The following is a 23,720-nucleotide window of genomic DNA, read 5'->3' as shown; positions in this document are numbered from 1 at the left end:
TACCCTGCTCCCAATCCGTCCCGGAGAGCCACTCCCCACCACTCACTTGTGCCAATCTGGCCAGCCCGCTACAGACTCGCTAACTGAGACTGCCACCCACCCTTCAGTGCCGACCACTTCCCTTAGTGCTGATCTGGGCTGGAGAGCCTAATGCAGGCTCATCAGCTGAAGTAGCCGCCCACCCCACCATGCTGGCCACCTACCCCAGTGCTGATTTGGACCAGCAAGCTTGCTTGGGGCTCATCAGCCACCTGACCCCCAGGCCCAGCCCAACCGGTCACATCCAGCCCTTGCAACAAATGGGTTTGATACCTCTGTTAAGAAGAAGAAGGAGAAGAAGGAGGAGAGTTTGGATTTATATCCCCCCTTTCTCTCCTGCAGGAGACTCAAAGGGGCTGACAATCTCCTTGCCCTTCCCCCCTCACAACAAACACCCTGTGAGGTAGGTGGGGCTGAGAGAGCTCCGAGAAGCTGTGACTAGCCCAAGGTCACCCAGCTGGCGTGTGTGGGAGTGCACAGGCTAATCGGAATTCCCCAGAGAAGCCTCCACCGCTCAGGTGGCAGAGCTGGGAATCAAACCCGGTTCCTCCAGATTAGATACATGAGCTCTTAACCTCCTACGCCACACACACGAAGGCCAGGGAGGAGAGGGTCTCCAAGGCCAGAGGTCTCTCAACTCACCTGCTATCTGGCTTTTGTTTTTAAAGTGGGGATGTTGGGGATTGAACCCAGGGCCTTCAGCATGCCAGGCAGCTAACCCACCACTGAGCCATGGTCTCCTCTCTGAGAAGCCAGCTTATGTTGTTTTAGTCCTCTCCCCAAAGCAGAAAACCTGACTGTCGGACTGAGGAATCGGGACCAATTTCCCCTTACCTTATTAGTGCACCACTTCCTCAATTGCTATGATATCGTAAACAGTCTTTGGGGGCTTTTTGAGCTGAAAGGAAGTCTATAAATAAACTATGAGTGAAGTTAGTAAACAATTTCAGAGGGCAGCCCATGTCGATCTGCTGCAGAAAAGTCCAGGAAAACCCTGGAGAGCAAGAGGATATTCAGCAGAGAAGCTTTTGAGAGCCAAAAACTCCCTTCATCAGATACAAAATAAGCCAGTGATGGCGAACCTTTTTGAGACCGAGCGCCCAAATTGCAACCCAAAACCCACTTATTTATCGCAAAGTGCCAACCCGGCAATTTAACCTGAATGCTGAGGTTTTAGTTTAGGAAAAAAATGGTTGGCTCAGAGGTGCGCGTTACTCGGGAGTAAGCTTGGTGGTAGTTGGTGGCTTTGCTTTGAAGCAAACGTGCAACTCTTCCACCTGGTGAATCACGACCCTAGGAGGGTTTGCTCAGAAGCAAGCCCCATTGCCAGCAACCGAGCTTACTCCCAGGTAAAGGATGGCGCTTTAGTTCTTCGCATGAAAATCAGTGGGGTTTAACAGCACTTAACAGTGTTACCTACACTGCTTCCCCAAAACTAGATCTTAGGTTTAATGCTAATAATCGAGGCCAGCAGCCCAGGCCAGCCTAGATGTGGGGGGGGGGGGGGACTCCGTTTGTGCGTGCCCACAGAGGGCTCTGAGTGCCACCTCTGGCACCCGTGACACAGGTTCGCCACCACTGAAATAAGCCATGCAAGCACCCTTGATTCCAGACAAGTCAAGTCATTTCCTTCCTTCCCAAAGCACTCTGTGCTCACAAAGGATCCTCTTTTCCTCCCAGGGAGGTGCAGCAAACTCAGACACTGCCTGGTTTGCCTTCCCTGCCTTCCTTTATTGAACAAAATGCTTGTCTCAAGAACGGAGGGGAAAATTTTTAAAAAAAGAGTTTATGCCTCCCCCATCTTCCATTCCTCCAGCTTTATTCTCCCTAGCCTGACTATTATGATGATCCAGATGGCCCAGGCTAGCCCAAACTTGGAAGCTAAGAAGGGTCGGTTGTGGTTAGGATTTGGATGGGAGACACACACACACACGGAAACCAAAGTTGCAATGCAAAGGCAGGAAATGACAAACCATGCATCAATAAGAGTATAGCGCAGTGATGGCGAACCTTTTTGAGACCGAGTGCCCATATTGCAACCCAAAACCCACTTATTTATCACAAAGTGCCAACACGGCAATTTAACCTGAATACTGAGGTTTTAGTTTAGAAAAAACGGTTGGTTCCGAGGCACGTGTTACTCAGGAGTAAACTTAGTGAAGAAACTGTGCAACGCTTCAAATGGGTGAATCACGATCCTTGCCAGCAACCAAGCTTACTCCCAGGTAAAGGATCATGCCCAGGCCAGCCTAGATGTGTGTGTGTGTGGGGGGTGATTTTCCACCCCCCTCCCACATGAACTCTGTGCGCGAGTGCCCACAGAGAGGGCTCTGAGTGCCACCTCTGGCACCCGTGCCATAGGTTCGCCACCACTGGTATAGCGTCTAGGTGTCAAACTCACGGCCCTCCAGATGTTATGGACTACAGTTCCCATCATCCATTGCCAGCATCATACTGGCAGGGATGATGGGAACGGTAGTCCATAAACATCTGGAGGGCCGCGAGTTTGATACCTATGCTCTAAAACGAGGGAAATAACTGTACCACTCTACTCTGCGTTTGTCAGACCTCACCTAGAGTACTGTGTTCAGTTCTGGGCACCGCAATTCAAGAAGGATATTGACAAGCTGAAACGTGTCCAGAGGAGGGCAAGCAAAATGGTAAAAGGTCTGGAATCCATGCCCTACGAGGAGAGACTTAGGGGAGCTGGGGGTGTTTAGTCTGGAGAAGCAAAGGTTAAGGGGGGACATGATAGCTATGTATAAATATTTGAAGGGATGCCATATTGAAGAGGGATCGAGCTTGTTTTCTGCTGCTCCAGAGACTGGGACCAGGAGTCATGGGTTCAAGGTGCAGGAAAAGATATTCCACCTAAACATTAGGAAGAACTTTCTGTCTGTAGGGGCTGGTCGACAGTGGAATTCACTGCCTTGGAGAGTGGTCTCTGTCTCCTCCAACCCCCCCCCCCCCCATAGGCTTTCTCCTTCATCACAAATATCAACCCCCTACCTCACTGAGACTCCCCACATTGCTCAGGAATGCTAGCCCTGCTGCCATTCTGAAACCCACTCCACACAAAGCTTAAATACCCTCATGTACATTACTGTAACTTCCCCCAACACAAGATTCCCCCACAAGATTGCCCCGTCTGGCTTTAGGATTGGGTGTCACACTTTTATAATGTATTTTATAATGCTGTCTGATGCTGCTAGGTTTTAAGAAATCTGTAAATTGTTTTAACTTATTTAATGTATTTTATGGTGTGTAATGTAATGGCCTATTGTGTGTAATATTGTTTTGGCCTTCTATACACCGCCCAGAGCTCTTTGGGGGTGGGCAGTTTAAAATCCAGGATGTATATACAAATAAATAAATAAAAATAAGGACTCTTCCTTTTCTGCAACCTGACATCTCCACCAAGGGAGGCCTTCCAAACCCCATAAGTGCCTCAGACTCCCCCACACCAGAGGACCCCCCTCGTCACATGCTCCCCCACAGAAAATGAGGTTCTGCCCCACTCACTAACCCCATAAGAGCCTGAGACACCCACACCCACACACTCCAGAGGACCCCCACCTTTATTGCCCCCATGGAAGATAAAGCTCTGCCCCACTCACTGCCCCATAAGAGCCTCAAACCCTCCCCCACACACAAACAACAGAGGACACCCTCCTTTCTTGCCCCCATGAAAGATAAGGCTCTGCCCCACTCGTTGGCCCCATAAAAGTCTCAGACACCCCCCAGAACAGAAGAGCCCACTGCTTTCTTGCCCCCATGGAAAATGAGGTTCTGCCCCATAAGACCCCCTCCCTGTATTGTTCCCCTACGGAAAATGAGGCTCTGCCCCACTCACTAACCCCATAAGAGCCTGAGACACCCACACACTCCAGAGGACTCCCACCTTTATTGCCCCCATGGAAGATAAAGCTCTGCCCCACTCACCGCCCCATAAGAGCCTCAAACCCTCCCCCACGCACAAACAACAGAGGACACCCTCCTTTCTTGCCCCCATGAAAGATAAGGCTCTGCCCCACTCGTTGGCCCCATAAAAGCCTCAGACACACACCCCCCCCAGAACAGAGGACCCCACTGCTTTCTTGCCCCCATGGAAAATGAGGTCCTGCCCCACTCATTGGCCCCATAAAAGCCTCAGACACCCCCCCCCCCCAGAACAGAGGACCCCACTGCTTTCTTGCCCCCATGGAAAATGAGGTCCTGCCCCACTCATTGGCCCCATAAAAGCCTCAGACACCCCCCCCCCAGAACAGAGGACCCCACTGCTTTCTTGCCCCCATGGAAAATGAGGTCCCCCACCTGCTGGCCCCATAAAGCCCTCAGACACCCAGAACAGGACCCCACTGCTTTCTTGCCCCATGGAAAATGAGGTCCTGCCCCACTCATTGGCCCCATAAAAGCCTCAGACACCCCCCAGAACAGAGGACCCCACTGCTTTCTTGCCCCCATGGAAAATGAGGTCCTGCCCCACTCATTGGCCCCATAAAAGCCTCAGACACCCCCCAGAACAGAGGACCCCACTGCTTTCTTGCCCCCATGGAAAATGAGGTCCTGCCCCATAAGACCCCCCTCCCTGTATTGTTCCCCTACGGAAAATGAGGTTCTGCCCCACTCACTGGCCCCATAAAAGCCTCAGACACCCCCCAGAACAGAGGACCCCACTGCTTTCTTGCCCCCATGGAAAATGAGGTCCTGCCCCACTCATTGGCCCCATAAAAGCCTCAGACACCCCCCCCCCAGAACAGAGGACCCCACTGCTTTCTTGCCCCCATGGAAAATGAGGTCCTGCCCCACTCGTTGGCCCCATAAAAGCCTCAGACCCCCCCCAGAACAGAGGACCCCACTGCTTTCTTGCCCCCATGGAAAATGAGGTCCTGCCCCACTCATTGGCCCCATAAAAGCCTCAGACACCCCCCAGAACAGAGGACCCCACTGCTTTCTTGCCCCCATGGAAAATGAGGTCCTGCCCCACTCATTGGCCCCATAAAAGCCTCAGACACCCCCCCCAGAACAGAGGACCCCACTGCTTTCTTGCCCCCATGGAAAATGAGGTCCTGCCCCATAAGACCCCCCTCCCTGTATTGTTCCCCCACGGAAAATGAGGTTCTGCCCCACTCACTGGCCCCATAACTGCCTCAGACCTCGCACACACAGCAGAGGACCCCCCTCCCGTCTTACCCCTTCCCACAGAAAACGGGCACCTGCCCGCGCCACTGCCTCCATAAGCGCCTCAGACCCTCCCATGTCCTCGGCCCTTCCCCACAGAAAAGGGGGCTCGCCCCCCAGCCCCTCACCTGTCAGGCCGCCGCCTCCACCGCTGCTGCTGCTGCTGCTCCCCCCAGACTCGGGCCCCGCCGCCGCCATCTTGGCTTCTCCCTCACGCCTCTCCGCCTCCTCTCGCCGCCTCGTCCCCCCCTCAAAGCGTCGTCCCCCCCGCGCTCTTCACTTGGTCTCGTCCGCCTCGCTTCAAGCGCCGCCTGCGGGCCGCACCATCAGGGCGCCCACGGGGTGGCGCTCGCTCCTCCCCCCCTTTCCTTCCGTGGAACCGCCCAAACGGCTTCGGAACAGCCCACTCCGTCCGAGAGGCGGGGGGGAGGGAGCAGGAGAGAAAGGAAACGGAAAAGAGGATGAAATCACTGTCTTGTTTATAACTGAACGAGGAGAGGAGCACTGCGCAGGCGCGCGGGAGGGTGGGCGGTGGAAGAGCTGGCGGAGGCGGCCCAGCGGATGTCACGTGGGAGCTGGCGTTGGCCGCCTCCATGGCAACGAAAAAGGGTTCTCCCCGGGCGCCATTTTGGTGGTTGCTGTAGCAACAGAACCTGCACGTCTTGAAAAGTCAAAGCTAATTCATAGCATCGCTGTTGTCATGGTGATGCTGCTTTGTTGCATCACTCTCTAACCGCACCAGTGAGGCTCTGACCTCACTAGTGACGTGGTCACATTCTTTGAGTGCAAAAAGGCATCTCCCGATTTCATCTATCGCTCACCAAGTGCTTAAAATGCTTGTGACACGTCCACTTGTCAGACCAGACAATGTAAGGGAGTGGAGACATATTTGCCCTCGTCCTATTGCAACCCAGGAAAATCATATTATGTTATTAATATTCTATATATCTATATTCTATATATCTATTCTATATCTATCATCTATCTATATAGAATAGAATAGAATAGAATCTTTATTGGCCAAGTGTGATTGGACACACAAGGAATTTGTCTCCGGTGCATATGCTCTCAGTGTACATAAAAGAAAATACACTTGTCAAGAATCATAAGGTACAGCACTTAATGATTGTCATATCGGTCTAGTAAGCAATCAGGAAACAATCAATAGTAATAAAAACATAAAATGTAAAATCATAAAATAAAATGAAATGTCAGCACAGGCTATAGTCATACAGTCATAATTGGGAGGAGATGGGTAATAGGAATGATGAAAAAAGTAGTGCAGTAATTATATAATAAATATATAATAAATAGTTTGACATTATCGAGGGAATTATTTGTTTAACAGAGTGATGGCATTCGGGAAAAAACTGTTCTTATGTCTAGTTGTCTTGGTGTGCAGTGCTCTGTAGCGACGTATCTATCTATCTATCTATCTATCTATCTATCTATCTATCTATCTATCTATCTATCTATCTATCTATCTATCTATCTATCTATCTATCTATCTATCTATCTATCTATATATATATATATAGAGAGAGAGAGAGAGAGAGAGAGAGAGAGAGAGAGAGAGAGATAACTATAGAGTAATAATTATTATCTCTTGACTGATATTTAGCTAAAGAAAAATAAATGCAGGCCTGACATCTCCCCCTGTTTTTACAGACAAAGGTCTCTGTAGAAAAACACAGAAGCTACAGAATTTGGCCAAATGCACAGAAACAGATAAAAGACATGAAAAGTTCACAGAATCCCCAGATAACTTTGTTTCCTCCTATTCAGTTATGCTGGCTCACAAGAACTGCAGTGTAGTATTATAACAAAAGACAGATTATTTTAACGTCTTTTCTGAACTTTCACAGCCTACTAAATAAACTAGCGAACGACATTTATTTCATGACAATATGATTTCTCTTCTGTTGAATTTACATATGGTTAATAGGTAATGAGATGTGCACCTGTTTGCTCTCCTTTGTTCCCCATTGTTCATATAGAAACATTTGAAGGTAACTAATTACTGGTGGAACAGTCTCCACCCAGCCATCCAGGCCCTGCAGGACCTAGAACAGTTCCGCAGGGCCTGCAAGACAGAGTTGTTCCACCAAGCCTTTGGGGAGGTCAGCCGTTGAAAGTGCCATTTCCTGCGCCCCATATATTCCACCTTGGGAATTCCATATTATGCTGACCGCCCAATGAGTTTGTCTTTGTTTATGTTATCATCTGATTTTAAGATGAAGGTTGATTGTTTTATTGGTTGTACACCGCAGAATATATATATATATATATACACACAAACACACACATATACATACATATACATAAATAAAAATACTGAGTCAGCAGATGGGAGGGGGAAGCAAAATCAGCATGAAAATATTTCTTTTGTTTCTTAATGCATTTGTGATGTCGTAATGACTGCCTCAAAGTAGGATGATTTTGTTTTGCAAAGATGTTAGACTTCTGCCTGTGGGGTGTGCCTTCCTCCACCGTTGAATGAGTTATCGATGCTCAAAATAATAATATTTATTTTTAAAACATTTTTGCTTCATGATTCTTGATTGGGATAACTGAGCAGGCGGTAACACTATGGCAGGCCTGGGTTCTAATTGTGCCACAACTCTCAAGCTCCTCAAGAAAGAACATATACCATGCTGTAAATTATGCCAAGAATTAAACTTTGTTGGTTTTACTGGTGCCACAGAACTCAAAACTTTTTTTCTGCGGCTTCAGACCAACACAGCTACTCTCCTGAATCAGAAGAATGTTTTATTGTATTTTTGTAATTAATTGTATTTTTGTAATTAAACATATGTTATGCAGTTGTAATAGTACATATTAGTTAACACATATTGCTGTGTATAATATGTGGTCTTATAATAATGTATTAGGAACATCCCTTTAAATTGCATTTGCCAGCATGGGCAGTGTTAACCTGTAAATCTTTGTTTGGAATCAGCCTGTAAATCTTGTATTTTCTTTTTTCTTCTTTTTTCTTATTTGCAATAGTATGTTTTAGTAATTTTGCTATAATTAATGATGATACAATTTTAGGTGTTCCTATGCTGCATCAAAATTCTAGATAATAAAGACCACCAGCAAGCTCCGGTTTTACAATTTGAAATCCACATATTGGAAGTGTTGGCAGGAGGGAGATAAGGTTTCATGCCATCCAGCTGTGTTATAATTCATTGGATTTATGTAATCTACTACAGTATGCTGAAGATGATTGCTGATTCCAAACAAAGAAATGTCCGGATTCTTGTCCTATCTAATTATATATACATTGGCTGGATATATCATGTAAATGTTATTGTAAACAACAATTGATGCACATTGAAAATAACTGAATTATTTTCATTGTAAATAATAATTTATGTATACGAATAACAAACCATTAATTGTTTACAGTGTTTTGTCTTTTTGCACGCACTATGGAAGTGGCACAGAATATCCCTTGCTGCCCCCGCCTGTCCTCAAATGCATTCCTGTAATCCATTTGGGAGGATTATCCATCAAAAAACAGATGATCTGGAAGCCATTTGTAGAGATGTGTGGGATCATGCAACTATCACTGCCGGATGGCACTTTGCCAGACATTCTAGCCCAGTGGTTCTCAACCTTCCTAATGCCGCGACCCTTTAATACTGTTACCGGCACAGGAAAATAACAAAATATTTTCCTGAGTCAGGTTGCCTGGCTACACTGGCTCCATGCCTGGACGTGGAGACTTGTGTGGTAGGGAAGCCTCCATAAGGCTCACAGAGAACGTATATGTAGGATTGTGCCAATGTTATATGGTTTCCCTCTTGCTTATGCCTTTCTAGGATGTAATAAAAAGCCCCTCTTTAGTTGAATTCATGATGTGCCTGCTGTTTAGGATTTTAGTTTAATAAGGTTCTTTAGTTAGTTTAAGGTTCTGTTATTGTTAATTTAGGAGAGTATTGCCTATAAGTGTATGTGTTTATCCCTGTAAGGTTTCCCTAATGTTTATGTTTAGAAATGTTATTTTTGAAATTTGTGTCTGATGGCCAAAGCAGTGGCCAGAAAAGGTTTGATATTAAGGGACAAGAAAGTTGGCCCTGGAATGCAGCTTAGACCAACGCCCAGCTGACTCCTTGACAAAGACAAAGACCCTCTTTGGACTTGCAAATCGGATCTGTTGCCAGCACCCAAAGGTCCCCCAGCCGTTGGAAGACGTGCAGCGACCCCCATTGGACAGTTTGAACTTTTCTTTGTTGCAGCAATGTGGGGCGGGAGCCCCGGGGCATTACTAGAGGAATCAGCCATCTGATAAAGGACTTAGCTGGGTGGGGCAGCGAGCCCACCTGGAAGTTTATGAATAAAAGTTATCTGCTCTCCATTCAGCACCATTGCGAGATCTCATGGGAAGACGGCTGACAGCAAGATTTGGGAATCCCATTCAAAAGTGTAACTGTATCTTGTTTTCATGTTGTTTGTTTTGATTGGTGTTTTGGTGAGGGACTTGCCCCCTCACCTCCCATTTCCCTGCCCCTTTGCCCCCTTTGAAGTTTGGGAATAAAAGTTCTTGCACTGCGCTGCAAGAGCGCGATTCTCTCCTGACTGAGCTGTGATCACCACTTGCAATAAAATCTTTTGCTTGAAGAACGTCTGCTTCCTGCGCCTCATTACATTGCTGAGCTGAGCTGAAATCACTTATTGTTACCTGGCAAACAGCGGTAACAATACCGTTCCTCAAGTTGTGGTGACCCCCAACCCTAACATTTATCCATTTTACAGATGGAGAACACGGATGCAGAGAGTCTTAGGCGACCCCTGTGAAAGTGTCGTTCGACCCCCAAAGGGGTCGCGACCCACAGGTTAAGAACCACTGTTCTAGCCCAACCCACACAATCTAACTAAACCAAAGAACTCAGTTTTAATCCAGGATTTTTAGTTGAGATTGTTATACATCTTTGCCAATTTCTTGGACGACAGGGCCCAATGACACCTCATTTCATAGAAATTCTCTTTTGAGACTGTAACTTAATGTAAATTTAAGCCTCTTTAGCCACATATTCTTCTATTGTTACCCAGCAAGGCTTCATATTGACCCATGGGGATGTAATTGGGTGTATATTTTTTAAAACGCCGCTGTGTTGACAACAGCTGCCAAAGCATAAGGTTACTTGCGGCAACGATTTTGTGGTTCTGCCTCCTGTGCCAGTCCCAGAATGCTGGCAGGGGCTGATGGGAATTGTAGTCCATGAACATCTGGAGAGCCGCAGGTTGCAGACCCCTGACAGGGGAATTGATCGCTGTAAATTGGAGATGAATGGCAATTCCTGGGGATCCGCTGCTCCCACCTGGTGGCTGACATCCCTACAAAGGGAGGCTGGGGTCATTGGTCCTACACAGGTTTATGGTGCAACCCCTAGACCCCATGAAGAAACAAAACTCAAAGACAATCATTTTTTTTTTTTAAAAAAAAGATGACTCGTGCACGGGAGCCAAGCTACGAACTGCAAGGATTCGTGCAAGCTCGCTGGGTCAGCTTTTCCTCGCTTGCCGCGGCTGCAGCAACTTTCTGCCTTCCCCATCCGTCTTCACGGCGTTCGATTTGGTCCCCTGCTTTCCGAAGCCCACTCCGTCGATCGGCGCTCGACCGCAGTTGCCTAACGCGGATGCTGCTCGGCGATTCGGTTCTCGATTGCTTCGCCCTTCCTCCCTCGCCCGCCTTCTAATAAGACCGATCGGGCTCATTAAGGCTGCGCAATGGCGTGCCGAAAGGATCGATCGGCCTCTCCACGGAAGGGAGAAAGAGAGCAAGATGGCGGCGGCGCCGTCTGCATCGACGGGCCTGGCGGGGGGCAGAGCTCCGCGGCGCACGGCCGGGAACCGGCTGTCGGGACTGCTCAACGCGGAGGAGGAAGACGAGTTCTACAAGACGACCTACGGGGGGTTCACGGAGGTGGGGGCGCGCGGTCGGTCTGGCGGAGAGCGGTGGGGGTGGGTTCTTTCGGAGCTTTTTATTCTGGTTGGCTGAAAGGTGGCTTGATGGGCGGGCCCGCGAGCCAATGAGCTGCGAGTCAGAGTTTAAGTGGCGTCCCAGCTTGGGCTTGATCCCACCCGCCCCCTGTCGGTGGCCCCATGAAAAAGTATGGTGTTGAGAGGTAGACTCTTCTTGCACAGGGAGGCTCGCTGGGTGAACTGGGGCAGCCTTTTTGCCTCGGCCTACGTTGCAAGGTTGTGGTGGGAATGATCTGTGGAGCCAGGTAGACCATCTTGAGCTTCGTGGAAGGAAGGCGTACATAAAAGTGGGCTAGATCAAGGGTGTCAAACTGGGGTTCTCCAGATGTTCGTGGACTACAATTCCCATTGTAGGTGCAGAGTGTAGTCTGAGGATCCTATATCAGCTTTATAGAACATTGCCTTTTCTTTAGATTCACTGCCTTTATATTTTGTGTCTCAATCATAACTAATTAAACAAAATTCATATAGGCCTTTTGCTCTCTGCTCTCTTTCCCTGTTACTAACCAGAACTGTAACAGCCTTGATGAAAACCCCTTTGTTCTAATTTACCCCTTAGAAACAACAATATTTCAATTATGCAGTCTCTAAGATCTTTCCGTCCTGACAGGTACCATAAGTCTGTCTTTTTCTGTTACAAAACTAGAACACAGGAAAATGTTTAGGCTCATTGTTTAGATAAGTAGGGTAACTAAGAACAATACTGATAATGGGAGGTTGGACCTTAATTCATGCGATGTCAGAAATATGAAATGATGACACCCTCCAATAAGGGCATTTGCTAGGTAGAAATGTTTTGAGTATTGGAGTGACCACCTCCTTCTCTGATGATTGATTGATGATGCTAACTTTGGGGTGTATTCTTCTTGATGAACTGTTTAGATGTAACCTGTAAAAGTAAGAACTTTCAGCCATCTTAGTGTGACTCCTCTGATGCTAGCTTGCCCGTATGTTGGCTTGAATAAAATATTTCTTTAATTTTATTCAGTAGTGGCTTGAGCTTTTTTGGCTTAAATATTTTGAACCCGTTACCCCGAGGTAACACGATTAGCCCCTGGGGCTGATGGGAATTGGAGTCCACGAACATCTGGAGAACCCCAGTTTGACACCCCTGTACTAGACTGTTCCACCAGCTCGATATTTAAATCTATTTGAGGGTGCTATAAACCACTTTGTGGGTCCGGCTAAGGTGAGTTTATGTAGTGCAGCATCCAATTTCCAAAAGGGGACAGCTGGGGAACGCCCGCAAACAGAACATGAAGTCAAATAGCCATCTTCCCTGGCCTATACCACGCTGCCTCTCAAAGACCCCTGCCTGAGTAGGTGGTGTCAAAGACCCCCCTCTGAGACCCTGCGGAGGGGCTGCCAGTCTCAGTAGACAATAATGATCTGGATGGACCCAGGGTCCAATGCAGCATAAAGCAGCTTCTAACATTTGAACAGGTCCAAACCCCGGCAGCATCCCCAGTAAAAGGACCAGGTAGGAAGTGACAGGAAAGACCTTTGCCAGTCTAGGCAGACAGTACAAACCACGAAGGACTGAGGGGGTCCCATTCGGCATCAGGCAACTTCAGGTGTGACTGAGGGACACGGTGTGGTGTCTGCCTGAGACCCTGGAGAACTGCAGCCTGTCTGAGCAGGCACTACTGGCCAGTGTGGTGTAGTGGTTAACAGCAGGTGCACTCTAATCTGGAGGAACTAGGTTTGATTCCCCGCTCTGCCACTTGAGCTGTGGAGGCTTATCTGGTGAATCAGATTAGCTTGTGCAGTCCAACACATGCCAGCTGGGTGACCTTGGGCTAGTCCTACTGCTACAATAATTGACACACATACAACAACACTCCTGTGTTGATCTGAACCATTTACTTAGTGAAGTGAAAAAGTAATACAAGTCCTGATTGTTGTGGGTTTTCCGGGCTGTGTGGCCGTGGTCTGGTAGATCTTGTTCCTAACGTTTCGCCTGCATCTGTGGCCGGCATCTTCAGAGGTGTATCACAGAGAGAAGTCTGCTACACACTGTGTCCAGTGTGGCTAGATTGGTTTTTTTAATTCTGAGGGAGGAATTAAAACCATACATACAAAAAATACTTCTGTTCTTCTACAGCTGAGTGACCTTGGGCTAGGCAAAGTTCTTTGGAGCTCTCTCCGCCCCACCCAACTCACAGGATGTTTGTTATGGGGCGGGGGGTGTAGTTCATAAGAGGGAAGAATGCTGTAAACTACTTCGGATCCCCACTGGGAAGAAAGGGGTTTATAATAAGAATATGAATAAGAATAGCTTAGATTTCTACCCCTCTTTTTCTCTTCTCTACTGAGTCACAAAGCAGCTGACAAACTCCTTTCCCTTCCTCTCTGCACACCTTGTGAGGTAGGTGAAAAAGCTGAGACTAGCGCAACGTCACCCAGCAGGCTTCCGCCAGCGTGGTGTAGTGGATAAAAGCAGGTGCGCTCTAATCTGGAGAACCGGGTTTGATTCCCCGCTCTGCCACTTGAGCTGTGGAGGCTTATCTGGCGAACCAGATTAGCTTGTGCACTCCAACACATGGCAGCTGGGTGACCTTGGGCTAGTCACAGCTCTTCAAAGCTCTCTCAGCCCCACCCACCTCACAGGGTGTTTCTTGTGGGGGCGGGGGAAAGGGAAAGGAGAATGTAAGCCCCTTTGAGTCTCAAACTCCTCCTCCTCCTCCTTCATGATCAGTGTAAAGCAGCTTCAACGAGTGACAGTGCTTTGGGTCTGGGCAAGCACCATTGCCCTTAACTAACAGCCGGGCGCATTGCTGGTCTATTTGGCAGGAGTCGGGAGACGACGAGTACAAAGGCGACCAGTCAGACAGCGACGACGAAGTCGATTCTGATTTCGATATTGACGAAGGAGACGAGCCCACCAGCGACCAGGACGACGAGGGGCCCAAGAGGAAGCGCAGGGTGGTCACCAAAGCCTACAAGGTACAGCAGAAGGTCAGGGCTGAGCCCCTGCACGCCTTGGCACAGTCTGGTTTGGTCCCAACACCGACAGACCTTGGACTTGTTTATCTTCTTGGGCACTGGAATTTCCCAGTCCCAGACGATGAAGCCAAACTGCTCTTTGGTTCAGCTTTTCCTTGTTAAAACTCCTGCTGTAGGAACCCATCAAAAGCCTGAGGCCCAAGAAACCAGATGCGCCTGCCAGCAGCTCCCAGAAAGCGAGGGAGGAAAGATCCACGCCAGCCGAGCTCCAGGACGATGCAGGAGACAGTAAGTGTCCAAGTGGCAGAAAATCTCATATTTAAAAAAAAACCCACAGCCCTAAAAATTATTATTATTATTATTTATTTGATTTGATAGACCGCCCTACCCCCGAAGGACTCAGGGGGGTGTACAACAGCAGTGTGCGTAGGAGCAGCAGCAGTGGCATAGGAGGTGAAGAGCTCATGTATCTAATCTGGAGGAACCGGGTTTGATTCCCCGCTCTGCCGCCTGAGTTGTGGAGGCTTCTCTGGGGAATTCAGATTAGTCTGTGCACTCCCACACACGCCAGCTGGGTGACCTTGGGCTAGTCACAGCTTCTCGGAGCTCTCTCAGCCCCACCTACCTCACAGGGTGTTTGTTGTGAGGGGGGAAGGGCAAGGAGATTGTAAGCCCCTTTGAGTCTCCTGTAGGAGAGAAAGGGGGGATATAAATCCAAACTCTTCTTCTTCTTCTTCTTCAACAAAGCAACAACAAACGTAATAAAACAAATCGAATAATCCCAGTTAAAAATAATACAAAATGTTAAAACTATAGCAGCAGCATCCTTCAATAAATAGTTAATAATTAATAATAATAAGAGATGTCTGGCATCACGCCCCAGTGATCAGATCCTGGGAGTGGTCAAATTCTGGGAGGGGGCTGGCAGATGGTCAAATTCCTCACCAGAGACTATTGAGAAAACTCAGCAATGAAGGAATAAGAGGGGAAGTCCTCCTATGGATTAAAAACTGGTTAAGAAACAGGAAGCAAAGAATGGGTGTAAATGGGAAGTTCTCACAATGGAGAGATGTCGGGAGTGGTGTCCCCCAGGGATCCGTTTTGGGACCAGTGCTCTTTAACCTATTCATAAATGACCTGGAAGTAGGGGTGGGTAGCGTGGTGGCCAAGTTTGCAGATGATACCAAATTATGTAGTGTGGTGAGAACTGCAAAGGACTGCGAAGAGCTCCAAGCGGACCTTGATAAATTAGGTGAGTGGGCTAAGAAATGGCAAATGCAGTTCAATGCAGCAAAATGCAAAGTGATGCACATAGAGGCAAAAAATCCAAACTTCACATACAAGCTACAAGGGTCAGTGCTATCAGTCACAGACCAGGAAAGGGATTTGGGCGTCTTAGTTGATAGTTCCATGGGAATGTCAACTCAATGCATGGCAGCTGTGAAAAAGGCAAACTCTATGCTGGGGATCATTAGGAAAGGAATTGATAATAAAACTGCAAAGATTGTCATGCCCTTATATAAAGCTGTGGTGCGACCGCACTTGGAGTACTGTGCCCAGTTCTAGTCGCCGCATCTCAAAAAGGATATTGAGGAGATAGAAAAAGTGCAGAGAAGGGCAACAAGGATGATTGAGGGACTGGAGCACCTTCCCTATGAGGAGAGGCTGCAGCGTTTGGGACTCTTTAGTTTGGAGAGGAGATGTCTGAGGGGGGATATGATTGAAGTCTATGAAATTATGCATGGGGTAGGAAATGTCGCCAGAGAGACATTTTTCTCTCTTTCTCACAATACTAGAACCAGGGGGCATCCATTGAAAATGCTGGGGGGAAGAATTAGGACTAATAAAAGGAAACACTTCTTCACGCAACGTGTGATGGGTGTTTGGAATATGCTGCCACAGGAGGTGGTGATGGCCACTCACTTGGATAGCTTTAAAAGGGGCTTGGACAGATTTATGGAGGAGAAGTCGATTTATGGCTACCAATCTTGATCCTCTTTGATCTGAGATTGCAAATGCCTTAACAGACCAGGTGATCGGGAGCAGCAGCAGCAGAAGGCCCTTGCTTTCACCTCCTGCATGTGAGCTCCCAAAGGCACTTGGTGGGCCACTGCGAGTAGCAGAGAGCTGGACTAGATGGACTCCAGCTGGCTGATCCAGCTGGCTTGTTCTTATGTTCTTAAATACACAGCCAGTGCACAGGGCAACGAGAGGGGCGGAATCAGCAGCCGGTCCCCCAAAAGCCCGGTGGAACAGCTCAGTTTTACAGGCCCTGCGGAACTCCCCAAGGTCTTGCAGGGCCCTAACTGCTGGAGGAAGAGCGTTCCACCAGGCAGGGGCCAGGGCAGTAAACGCCCTGGCCCGGGTGGAGGCCAGCCGCATCATAGAGGGAAGTTATTTGCTTACCGCTGTAAACTTTTCCCTTGTTTCCCCTCTCCAGGCCGCAAGCACATGCGCCAGTCGACGACAGAGCACACCCGCCAAACCTTCCTACGCGTGCAGGAGCGCCAGGTGCAGTCGAAGCGCAAGAAGGGGGCCGGGCCAAGCTACGACCGGCCGCTCACCCAGGAGGAGCTACTCGAAGAGGCCAAAATAACGGAGGAGATCAACCTGCGCTCTCTGGGTGAGCCCGGATTGTGGCCTTTCCGAAGGTGGACGAGCGAGAATTTTATCGGAAGGGCTCAGAGCTGTGGTCCATTCAGCCCAGCACCCTGCCTCACAAAGTGCCCAGCCATTTTCTCTGGAGGGTCAACAAGAGGGCATAGAGCAGTGGTGGCGAACCTTTGGCACTCCAGATGTTACGGACTACCATTCCCATCAGCCCCTGCCAGCATGGCCAATTGGCTGATGGGGATTGTAGTCCATAACATCTGGAGTGCCAAAGGTTCGCCACCACTGGCATAGAGGCTGAGGCCTTCCCCTGATGTTGTCTTCTGGCACTGAAATGTACAGATTTACTTCCATTGGAGGTCCACATGCTAGTAGTCACTGATAGGTCTGTCTATAGAAAGCCAATGTGGTGGCGAACCTTTGGCACTCCAGATGTTCATGGACTACAATTCCCATCAGCCCCTGCTAGCATGGCCAATTGGTCATAAACATCTGGAGTGCCAAAGGTTCGCCACCACTAATCTGGGCTGTATCAATAGGAGTCTAGGGTCTAGATCAGTGATGGCGAACCTATGGCACAGGTGCCAGAGGTGGCACTCAGAGCCCTCTCTGTGGGCATGCACAAACAAAGTTCATCATGTGGGGAGGGGGGGAATCACCCACGCACACACACACACACATCTAGGCTGGCCTGGGCCGCTGGGCTTGATTATTAGCATTAAACCTAAGACCTAGTTTGGGGGAAGCAGTGCAGGTAACCCTGTTAAGCGCTGTTAAACCCCACTGATTTTCATGCAAAGAACTAAAGCGCGATCCTTTACCTGGGAGTAAGCTCGGTTGCTGGCAATGTGGCTTGCTTCTGAGTAAACCCTCCTAGGGTTGTGATTCACCCGTTGGAAGAGTTGCATGGTTACTTCAAAGCAAAGCCAACAACTACCAATAAGCTTACTCCCGAGTAACACACGCCTCTGAGCCAACCGTTTTTTCTAAACTAAAACCTCAGCATTCAGGCTAAATGGCCGTGTTGGCACTTTGCGATAAATAAGTGGGTTTTGGGTTGCAGTTTGGGCACTCGGTCTCGAAAAGGTTAGCCATCACTGCTCTAGAGGGCTTCTTAATGGGACAGGGTCCCTAAGGTTCCTTCCCACAGAATACTGTATAAAAACAATTAAGCTCATTCTATCTAAGAGTATGACTTAGACCTGAACAAAGAAAATAGCGAGGGTGTCTCTAGGGGCATGACACCTAGCGTTGCATTTAAACTGAGCCTTGCCACTCAGAGGCACAGGGTTAGCATGCCAGTGTTTTTGCCTGCCCCCCCCCCCACTATACAATTACATGTGTAGCTGAATAGTCATGCCCTCGCCCCCCCAAATCCAAGTTTAAATGGGCTATGATCAGGGGTCTGCAACCTGCAATTCCCATCAGCCCCTGCCAGCATCTGGAGAGCCGCAGGTTGCAGACCCCTGGACTGTGTATTGTTATAAGAGAAGTCTGGACACAGTGTGTGAAACAGACTTCCCTCTGTGATACACCTCTGAGGATGCCGGCCACAGATGCAGGCGAAACGTTAGGGACAAGATCCACCAGACCACAGCCACACAGCCCGGAAAACCCATGTTTAAATGGACTCTTAGCCGTCCGGGGTAGACGTTCACCCACCTGCTTTAACCAGACCGGGCTCTCATTCACGAACTGTGGGGACTGATGTGCCCTCTTCCCTCCTCTCTGTCGTTTTGCAGAGACCTACGAGCGCCTCGAAGCAGACAAGAAGCGGCAAGTCCAGAAGAAGCGCAAGTGCCTGGGGCCGACCATCCGCTACTTCTCGGGGGCCATGCCGCTCATCTCCGACCTGGGCTGCAAGGAAGAGAACGTGGATGTCGAGGGGTGGGTCTTGCCTGGCATGACAAGGGCTCTTTTTCCTACTGAGGGGATGCACACAGGCAGCGTGGTGGAGCGGTTAAGAGCAGATGGATTCTAATCTGGGGAACTGGGTTTGATCCCCCCACTCCTCCACCTGAGTGGCAGAGGTTTATCTGGTGAACCAGATGTGTTTCCGCACTCCAACGTTCCTGCTGGGTGACCTTGGGCCAGACACAGTTCTCTCAGAACTCTCTCAGCCCCACCTGCCTCACAAGGTGTCTGTTGCGGGGAGCGAAAGGGATAGGAGTTTGTAAGCCCCCTTGAGTCTCCTTATAGAAGAGAAAGGCGAGCTATAAATTCAAACTCTTCCTTTTCTTAGCAGTATCTGGTTGCCCACGATCAGAGGCAGACGACAAAAATTTAATCGGTGGGGTGCTGTGTAGTTTCCGGGCTGTATGGCCATGTTCTAGCAGCATTTATTTATTTATTATGAGATTTATAAGCCGCCTCACCCCCGAAGGGCTCGAGGCGGCTCACAAAATGGCTGCATTCTCTCCTGACGTTTCGCCTGCATCTGTGGCTGGCATCTTCAGAGGATCTGATGATAGGAATGGAAAACAAGTGGAGTATATATACTGTGAGGGCAAAAGGTGAGGCCCTCTGAATAGAGTAGCCTGGCATGTGAGTCACAAAGATGTCTGTAGCATGTGAGTAACAATGAAGATAGCAAGGTCATGCATTCACCTATTGACATTGCTATCTTCATTGTTACTCCCAGGCTACAGACTTCTTTGTGACTCACATGCCAGGTTACTCTATTCAGAGGGCCTCACCTTTTGACCTCACAGTATATATACTCCACTTGCTTTCCATTCCTACTATCAGATCCTCTGAAAATGCCAGCCACAGATGCAGGCGAAACGTCAGGAGAGAATGCTGCTAGAACACGGCCATACAGCCAGGAAACCACACAGCACCCCAGTGATTCCGGCCGTGAAAGCATTCAACAATACAAAAATATAATCAGTCCTGTGCGGGGTGATGAAAGACTCACAGCAAAGTGGGAAAATGGAGGGGCACGGAGGTCAGATACTACAATGGTTACCTCGGGCGTACGCCTGGTGGAACAGCTCAGGCCCCTTCCGCACATGCCGAATAATGCACTTTCAATCCACTTTCACAATTGTTTGTTAGTAGACTTTGCTATTCTGCACAGTAAAATCCAGCTTGAAAGTGGATTATTCTGCATGTGCGGAAGGGGCCAATGTCTTGCAGGCAGAGGTGGGATCCCGCAGGTTCTCACAGGTTCCCGAGAGTAGGTTACTAATTATTTGTGTGTGCCGAGAGGGGGTTACTAATGGGTGATTTTGCCACGTGATTTTTGCCTCAGTTATGCCCCTCCTCTCAGCAGTAGCATGCAGAACTTGAAGCAGTCTAGCAGGAGGTGCACCGGCGTGCGTGGCAGCCTGCGCCTGCGTGCATTTGTTTCCCGCCCAAGGACCGGCGCAGTGGCTTTGTCCTTGCTACAGCCTCGCCCAGGAATGCCCCGCCCCCGGAATGCCCGGCCACGCCCCCGTCATGCCCCGCCCAGCCCCATCGGCGCTACGCGACAGTTTGAATCCCACCACCATGGGAACCTGTTACTAAAATTTTTGGATCCCGCCACTGCTTGCAGGCCTTGCAGAACTGCATCAGATCTTCTCAAGGCCCTGGTCTCACCGGACACAGCGTTCCACCCCACAGGGCCAAAAAAGCCCTGGCTCTGGTTGAGGCTAACTGAACTTCTCTGGGCCAGGGACTATCAGTGGATCACCATTCTTAGATCAAAGTGCTCTTTGGAGACCATACCAGAAGAAACTTCCAAGAGGAGAGTTAGGAGTAGTAGTTTTTTAGTGAGTTGGCTCTCCTTAATTCTCGCCCTCTTCTCAGTTTGGACCAGGATGCGCAGCCGCCCTCGGAGGCGCCGCCCGCAACTTCCGCCCCGGCCGCGAAGTGCTCCCGCACCTTCATGACCTTCAGCGATGACGAGACCTTTGAGCGCTTCTTCCCCAGATCTCGCGCCCCGAAGCTGCCCGTGAAGGAGATCTGCCCCGTCACTCACAAGGCCGCCATTTACCGCGACCCCATCACTGACATTCCCTACTCCAACATCCGGGCCTTCAAGATCATCCGCGAAGCATACAAGAAGTACATTACGGCTCATGGCTTGCCGAACGCGGCTGCCGCCTCGGCCGCCCTCGGGGTGGGCCCCCCAGTGACTGACTCCAATGTCCGGGCCACCAGGCAGAAGATCATAATCAAGCAGAGTGTCCCGGCCTCATAGGACACCACAAGATGGGCTCCCCCTTTTGGTTGATTGCCGTGGACACCCCCTTCTGTTCCTGCAGAAGAGCTACATGAAAGGAAACGGACACTGTCACCTCTTCGCTTGTTCTCTGGACTCCTCCCTCTCTCCCTCTCTCCCTCCCTCCCTCCCTCTCTCCCTCCCTCTCTCTCTCTCCCTCCCTCCCTCTCTCTCTCCCTCCCTCCCTCTCTCTCTCCCTCCCTCTCTCCCTCCCTCCCTCTCTCTCTCTCTCCCTCCCTCCCTCCCTTCCTCTCTCTCTCCCTCCCTCCCTCCCTCCCTCCCTTCCTTCCTTCCTTCCTTCCTTCCTTCCTTCCTTCCTTCCTTCCTTCCTTCCGCCTTAGCTGTCGTTTCTTTCCCTTTGCCAAACCTGTTCTGAGATTGAGGCCTGTGCTGCTTGTAGGCTGGCCAGATCCTATGCTGCCTTTGAGAGTATCCCATCCAGAGTATCACCATTTCCCACCTTGCCTGGCTGCCCGGCCACAATCCGTGACTGCTGGAGCAAGCCGGTCCTTCGTCACCCCACACTCCTGCAAAGCAAGAAGGCTCAGATTTTCTCCTGGAAGGACTCCCTTCTTCAACTGGGGGGCTGTTAATGCTAATTTATCAAGCTCTGGGTTTCGGGCGTGCCATGGGGCAGCACATTCAGGCAAATAGTGGTAAGGCATCGCTTCCTGGTTGGCTCCCCCTCAACCTGGTTCTAAGGCCGGCAGCAAGAGCTTTTTTGAGACTGGCGTGGGCAAGGAGCCCGTGGACATAGAGTCTGAAATCGGACACACCTTTTTTCCCAGCTGTTACTTTCCAACTCTAAAGAAGCGGCTCTTTAAAAAATAAACATCTTCAGATATGATTTCTGCATTTTGTTCATTCCTCAAACTTTTTTTCTCTGTAGAACGGCAGTCGCGATCAGAGTGGTCCTGTTTATTCTTGTCTCAGAAAAAGATGTTCGTAGGGTTGTATATTCCTCTGCCACAGAATTCCGTATGCTGAATCTTTGTTGTAGAATCCTCGACCTGGGTCCTAGGGAGCCAGCGTGGCGTAGTGGTTAAGAGCAGGTGCACTCTAATCTAGAGAACTGGGTTTGATTCCCTGCTCTGCCACTTGAACTGTGGAGGTTTATCTGGTGAAACAGATTATCTTGTGCGCTCCAACACTGCCAGTTGGGTGACCTTGGGCTAGTCACAGTTCTTCAGACCTCTCTCAGCCCCACCTACCTCACAGGGTGTTTGTTGTAGGTGGGGGGAAGGGAAAGAAGTTTGTAAGCCCCTTTGAGTCTCCTTACAGGAGAGAAGCGGGGGGGTATAAATCCACCTCTTCCTCTTCTAGTGCTTACCTAGCCCTTCTCCTTGCAATCCGTTTGAAAGTAAAAATACATTTCGGCATTCGGTCTGATCGTACAACTTCCTATGTTCAGTAATGCACAAAATAACGGTTATAATAAATAATAAAATTATGGAAGGGAAAAAAAACTTGAATCTCAGCGCTAGTGAGGGGAGGCCTCGCTCGACCTCTGTGCCTTGTTTGATGACCTCCCGCGGCAGCTGGTTGGTCACTGTGTGAAACAGGATGTTGGACTAGAGCAGTGGTGGCGAACCTTTTCGAGGCCGAGTGCCCAAATTGCAACCCAAAACCCACTTATTTATCGCAAAGTGCCAACACGGCAATTTAACCTGAATACTGAGGTTTTAGTTTAGAAAAAAACAGTTGGTTCCAAGGCGTGTGTTACTCGGGAGTAAGCTTGGTAGTAGTCGGTGGCTTTGCTTTTGAAACAACCGTCCAACTTCCAACAGGTAAATCACGACCCTCGGAGGGTTTACTCAGAAGCAAGCCCCATTGCCAGGAACTGAGCTTGAGTAAAGGATGTGCTTTTAGTTCTTCCCATAAAATCAGTGGGAGTTTAAAAGGGTTACCTACACTGCCTCCCCAAAACTAGATCTTAGGTTTAATGCTAATAATCGAACCCAGCAGCCCAGGCCAGCCTAGATGGGGGGGGGGGGGCCTCTGTTTGCGCGTGCCCACAGAGAGGGCTCTGAGTGCCACCTCTGGCACCCGTGCCATAGGTTCGCCACCACTGGCAAGATAAAGGTTGGCGCTCTATGAATTTTGGATGAATTTTAAATGATTACTACTGATTTTTTTTAACTGTTGATGCATTGCAAATGATGTTTATTGAATGCTGTTAGCCGCTCTGAGTCTGATCTCAAGCCAGGATAGTGTGGGATATAAAATAAAATAAAATGGCAGGAGGGGAAAGTGGGGTATAAATCCAAACTCTTCTTCTTAGCTGACCAGTCTTTGAACTGTGGGAGAAAGTCCATGATGGGCTGCTGATCTGGAAGAAGAAGAAGAAGAGTTTTGGTTTATATCCACGCTTTCTCTTCTGCAGGAGACTCGAAGGGGCTGACAATCTCCTTGCCCTTCCCCCCTCACAACAAACACCCTGCGAGGTAGGTGGGGCTGTGAGAGGTCCAAGAAGCTGTGACTAGCCCAAGGTCACCCAGCTGGCGTGTGTGGGGAGTGCACAGGCTAATCTGAATTCCCCGGATAAGCCTCCACAGCTCAGGCGGCAGAGCTGGGAATCAAACCCGGTTCCTCCAGATTAGATACACGAGCTCTTAACCTCCTACGCCACTGCTGCTCCAAAGGCCTCTGGTGGTTGGTGGAACCTCAATCCAACACCCTGGGACACTAGCAGTGTTGTGGATCAGCATCACTGTGGGATCAGCATCAGTGCAATTATGGGCTGTAT

The 23,720-nt window shown here is 49.3% G+C and overlaps 2 protein-coding genes across 5 annotated transcripts in view; one reads left to right on the top strand and one right to left on the bottom strand.

Annotated features, from left to right (window-relative positions):
• PIP5K1A (phosphatidylinositol-4-phosphate 5-kinase type 1 alpha) overlaps positions 1-5,468 on the bottom strand; it is a 99,460-nt gene extending 93,992 nt beyond the window's left edge. For 3 of the 4 annotated variants that reach the window (XM_048510748.1, XM_048510757.1, XM_048510766.1), the window contains exon 1: positions 5,349-5,467. In XM_048510748.1, the coding sequence (XP_048366705.1) occupies positions 5,349-5,418 (70 nt within the window). In that variant the 5' untranslated portion in view covers positions 5,419-5,467. Of the gene's footprint in view, positions 1-5,348 lie in introns of all 4 variants that reach the window. The other variant, XM_048510738.1, reaches the window with a different exon arrangement.
• Positions 5,469-10,981: 5,513 nt separating this feature from the next.
• Positions 10,982-21,821, top strand: VPS72 (vacuolar protein sorting 72 homolog). Its single transcript, XM_048518842.1, has 6 exons — positions 10,982-11,152; positions 14,005-14,157; positions 14,334-14,445; positions 16,598-16,780; positions 18,510-18,654; positions 20,560-21,821. The coding sequence occupies exons 1-6, from the start codon at positions 11,012-11,014 to the stop codon at positions 20,951-20,953; spliced, it is 1,128 nt and encodes a 375-aa protein (XP_048374799.1). The 5' UTR covers positions 10,982-11,011; the 3' UTR covers positions 20,954-21,821.
• Positions 21,822-23,720: the final 1,899 nt, after the last annotated feature.

Source organism: Sphaerodactylus townsendi, linkage group LG01 (assembly GCF_021028975.2).
Source record: "Sphaerodactylus townsendi isolate TG3544 linkage group LG01, MPM_Stown_v2.3, whole genome shotgun sequence".
Lineage (NCBI taxonomy): Eukaryota > Metazoa > Chordata > Lepidosauria > Squamata > Sphaerodactylidae > Sphaerodactylus > Sphaerodactylus townsendi.
The sequence above is the reverse complement of the archived record's forward strand: the minus strand, read 5'-3'. Positions and strand labels throughout refer to the sequence as shown.

What these genes read in the sequence shown, in the direction of transcription:
- VPS72 (XM_048518842.1), top strand. Translation starts at nt 11,012, where the DNA reads ATGGCGGCGGCGCCGTCTGCATCGACGGGCCTGGCGGGGGGCAGAGCT. An exon ending in TGGTCACCAAAGCCTACAAG is followed by an intron (nt 14,158 to 14,333) that starts GTACAGCAGAAG and finishes CTCCTGCTGTAG; the next exon opens with GAACCCATCAAAAGCCTGAG. An exon ending in GATCAACCTGCGCTCTCTGG is followed by an intron (nt 16,781 to 18,509) that starts GTGAGCCCGGAT and finishes GTCGTTTTGCAG; the next exon opens with AGACCTACGAGCGCCTCGAA.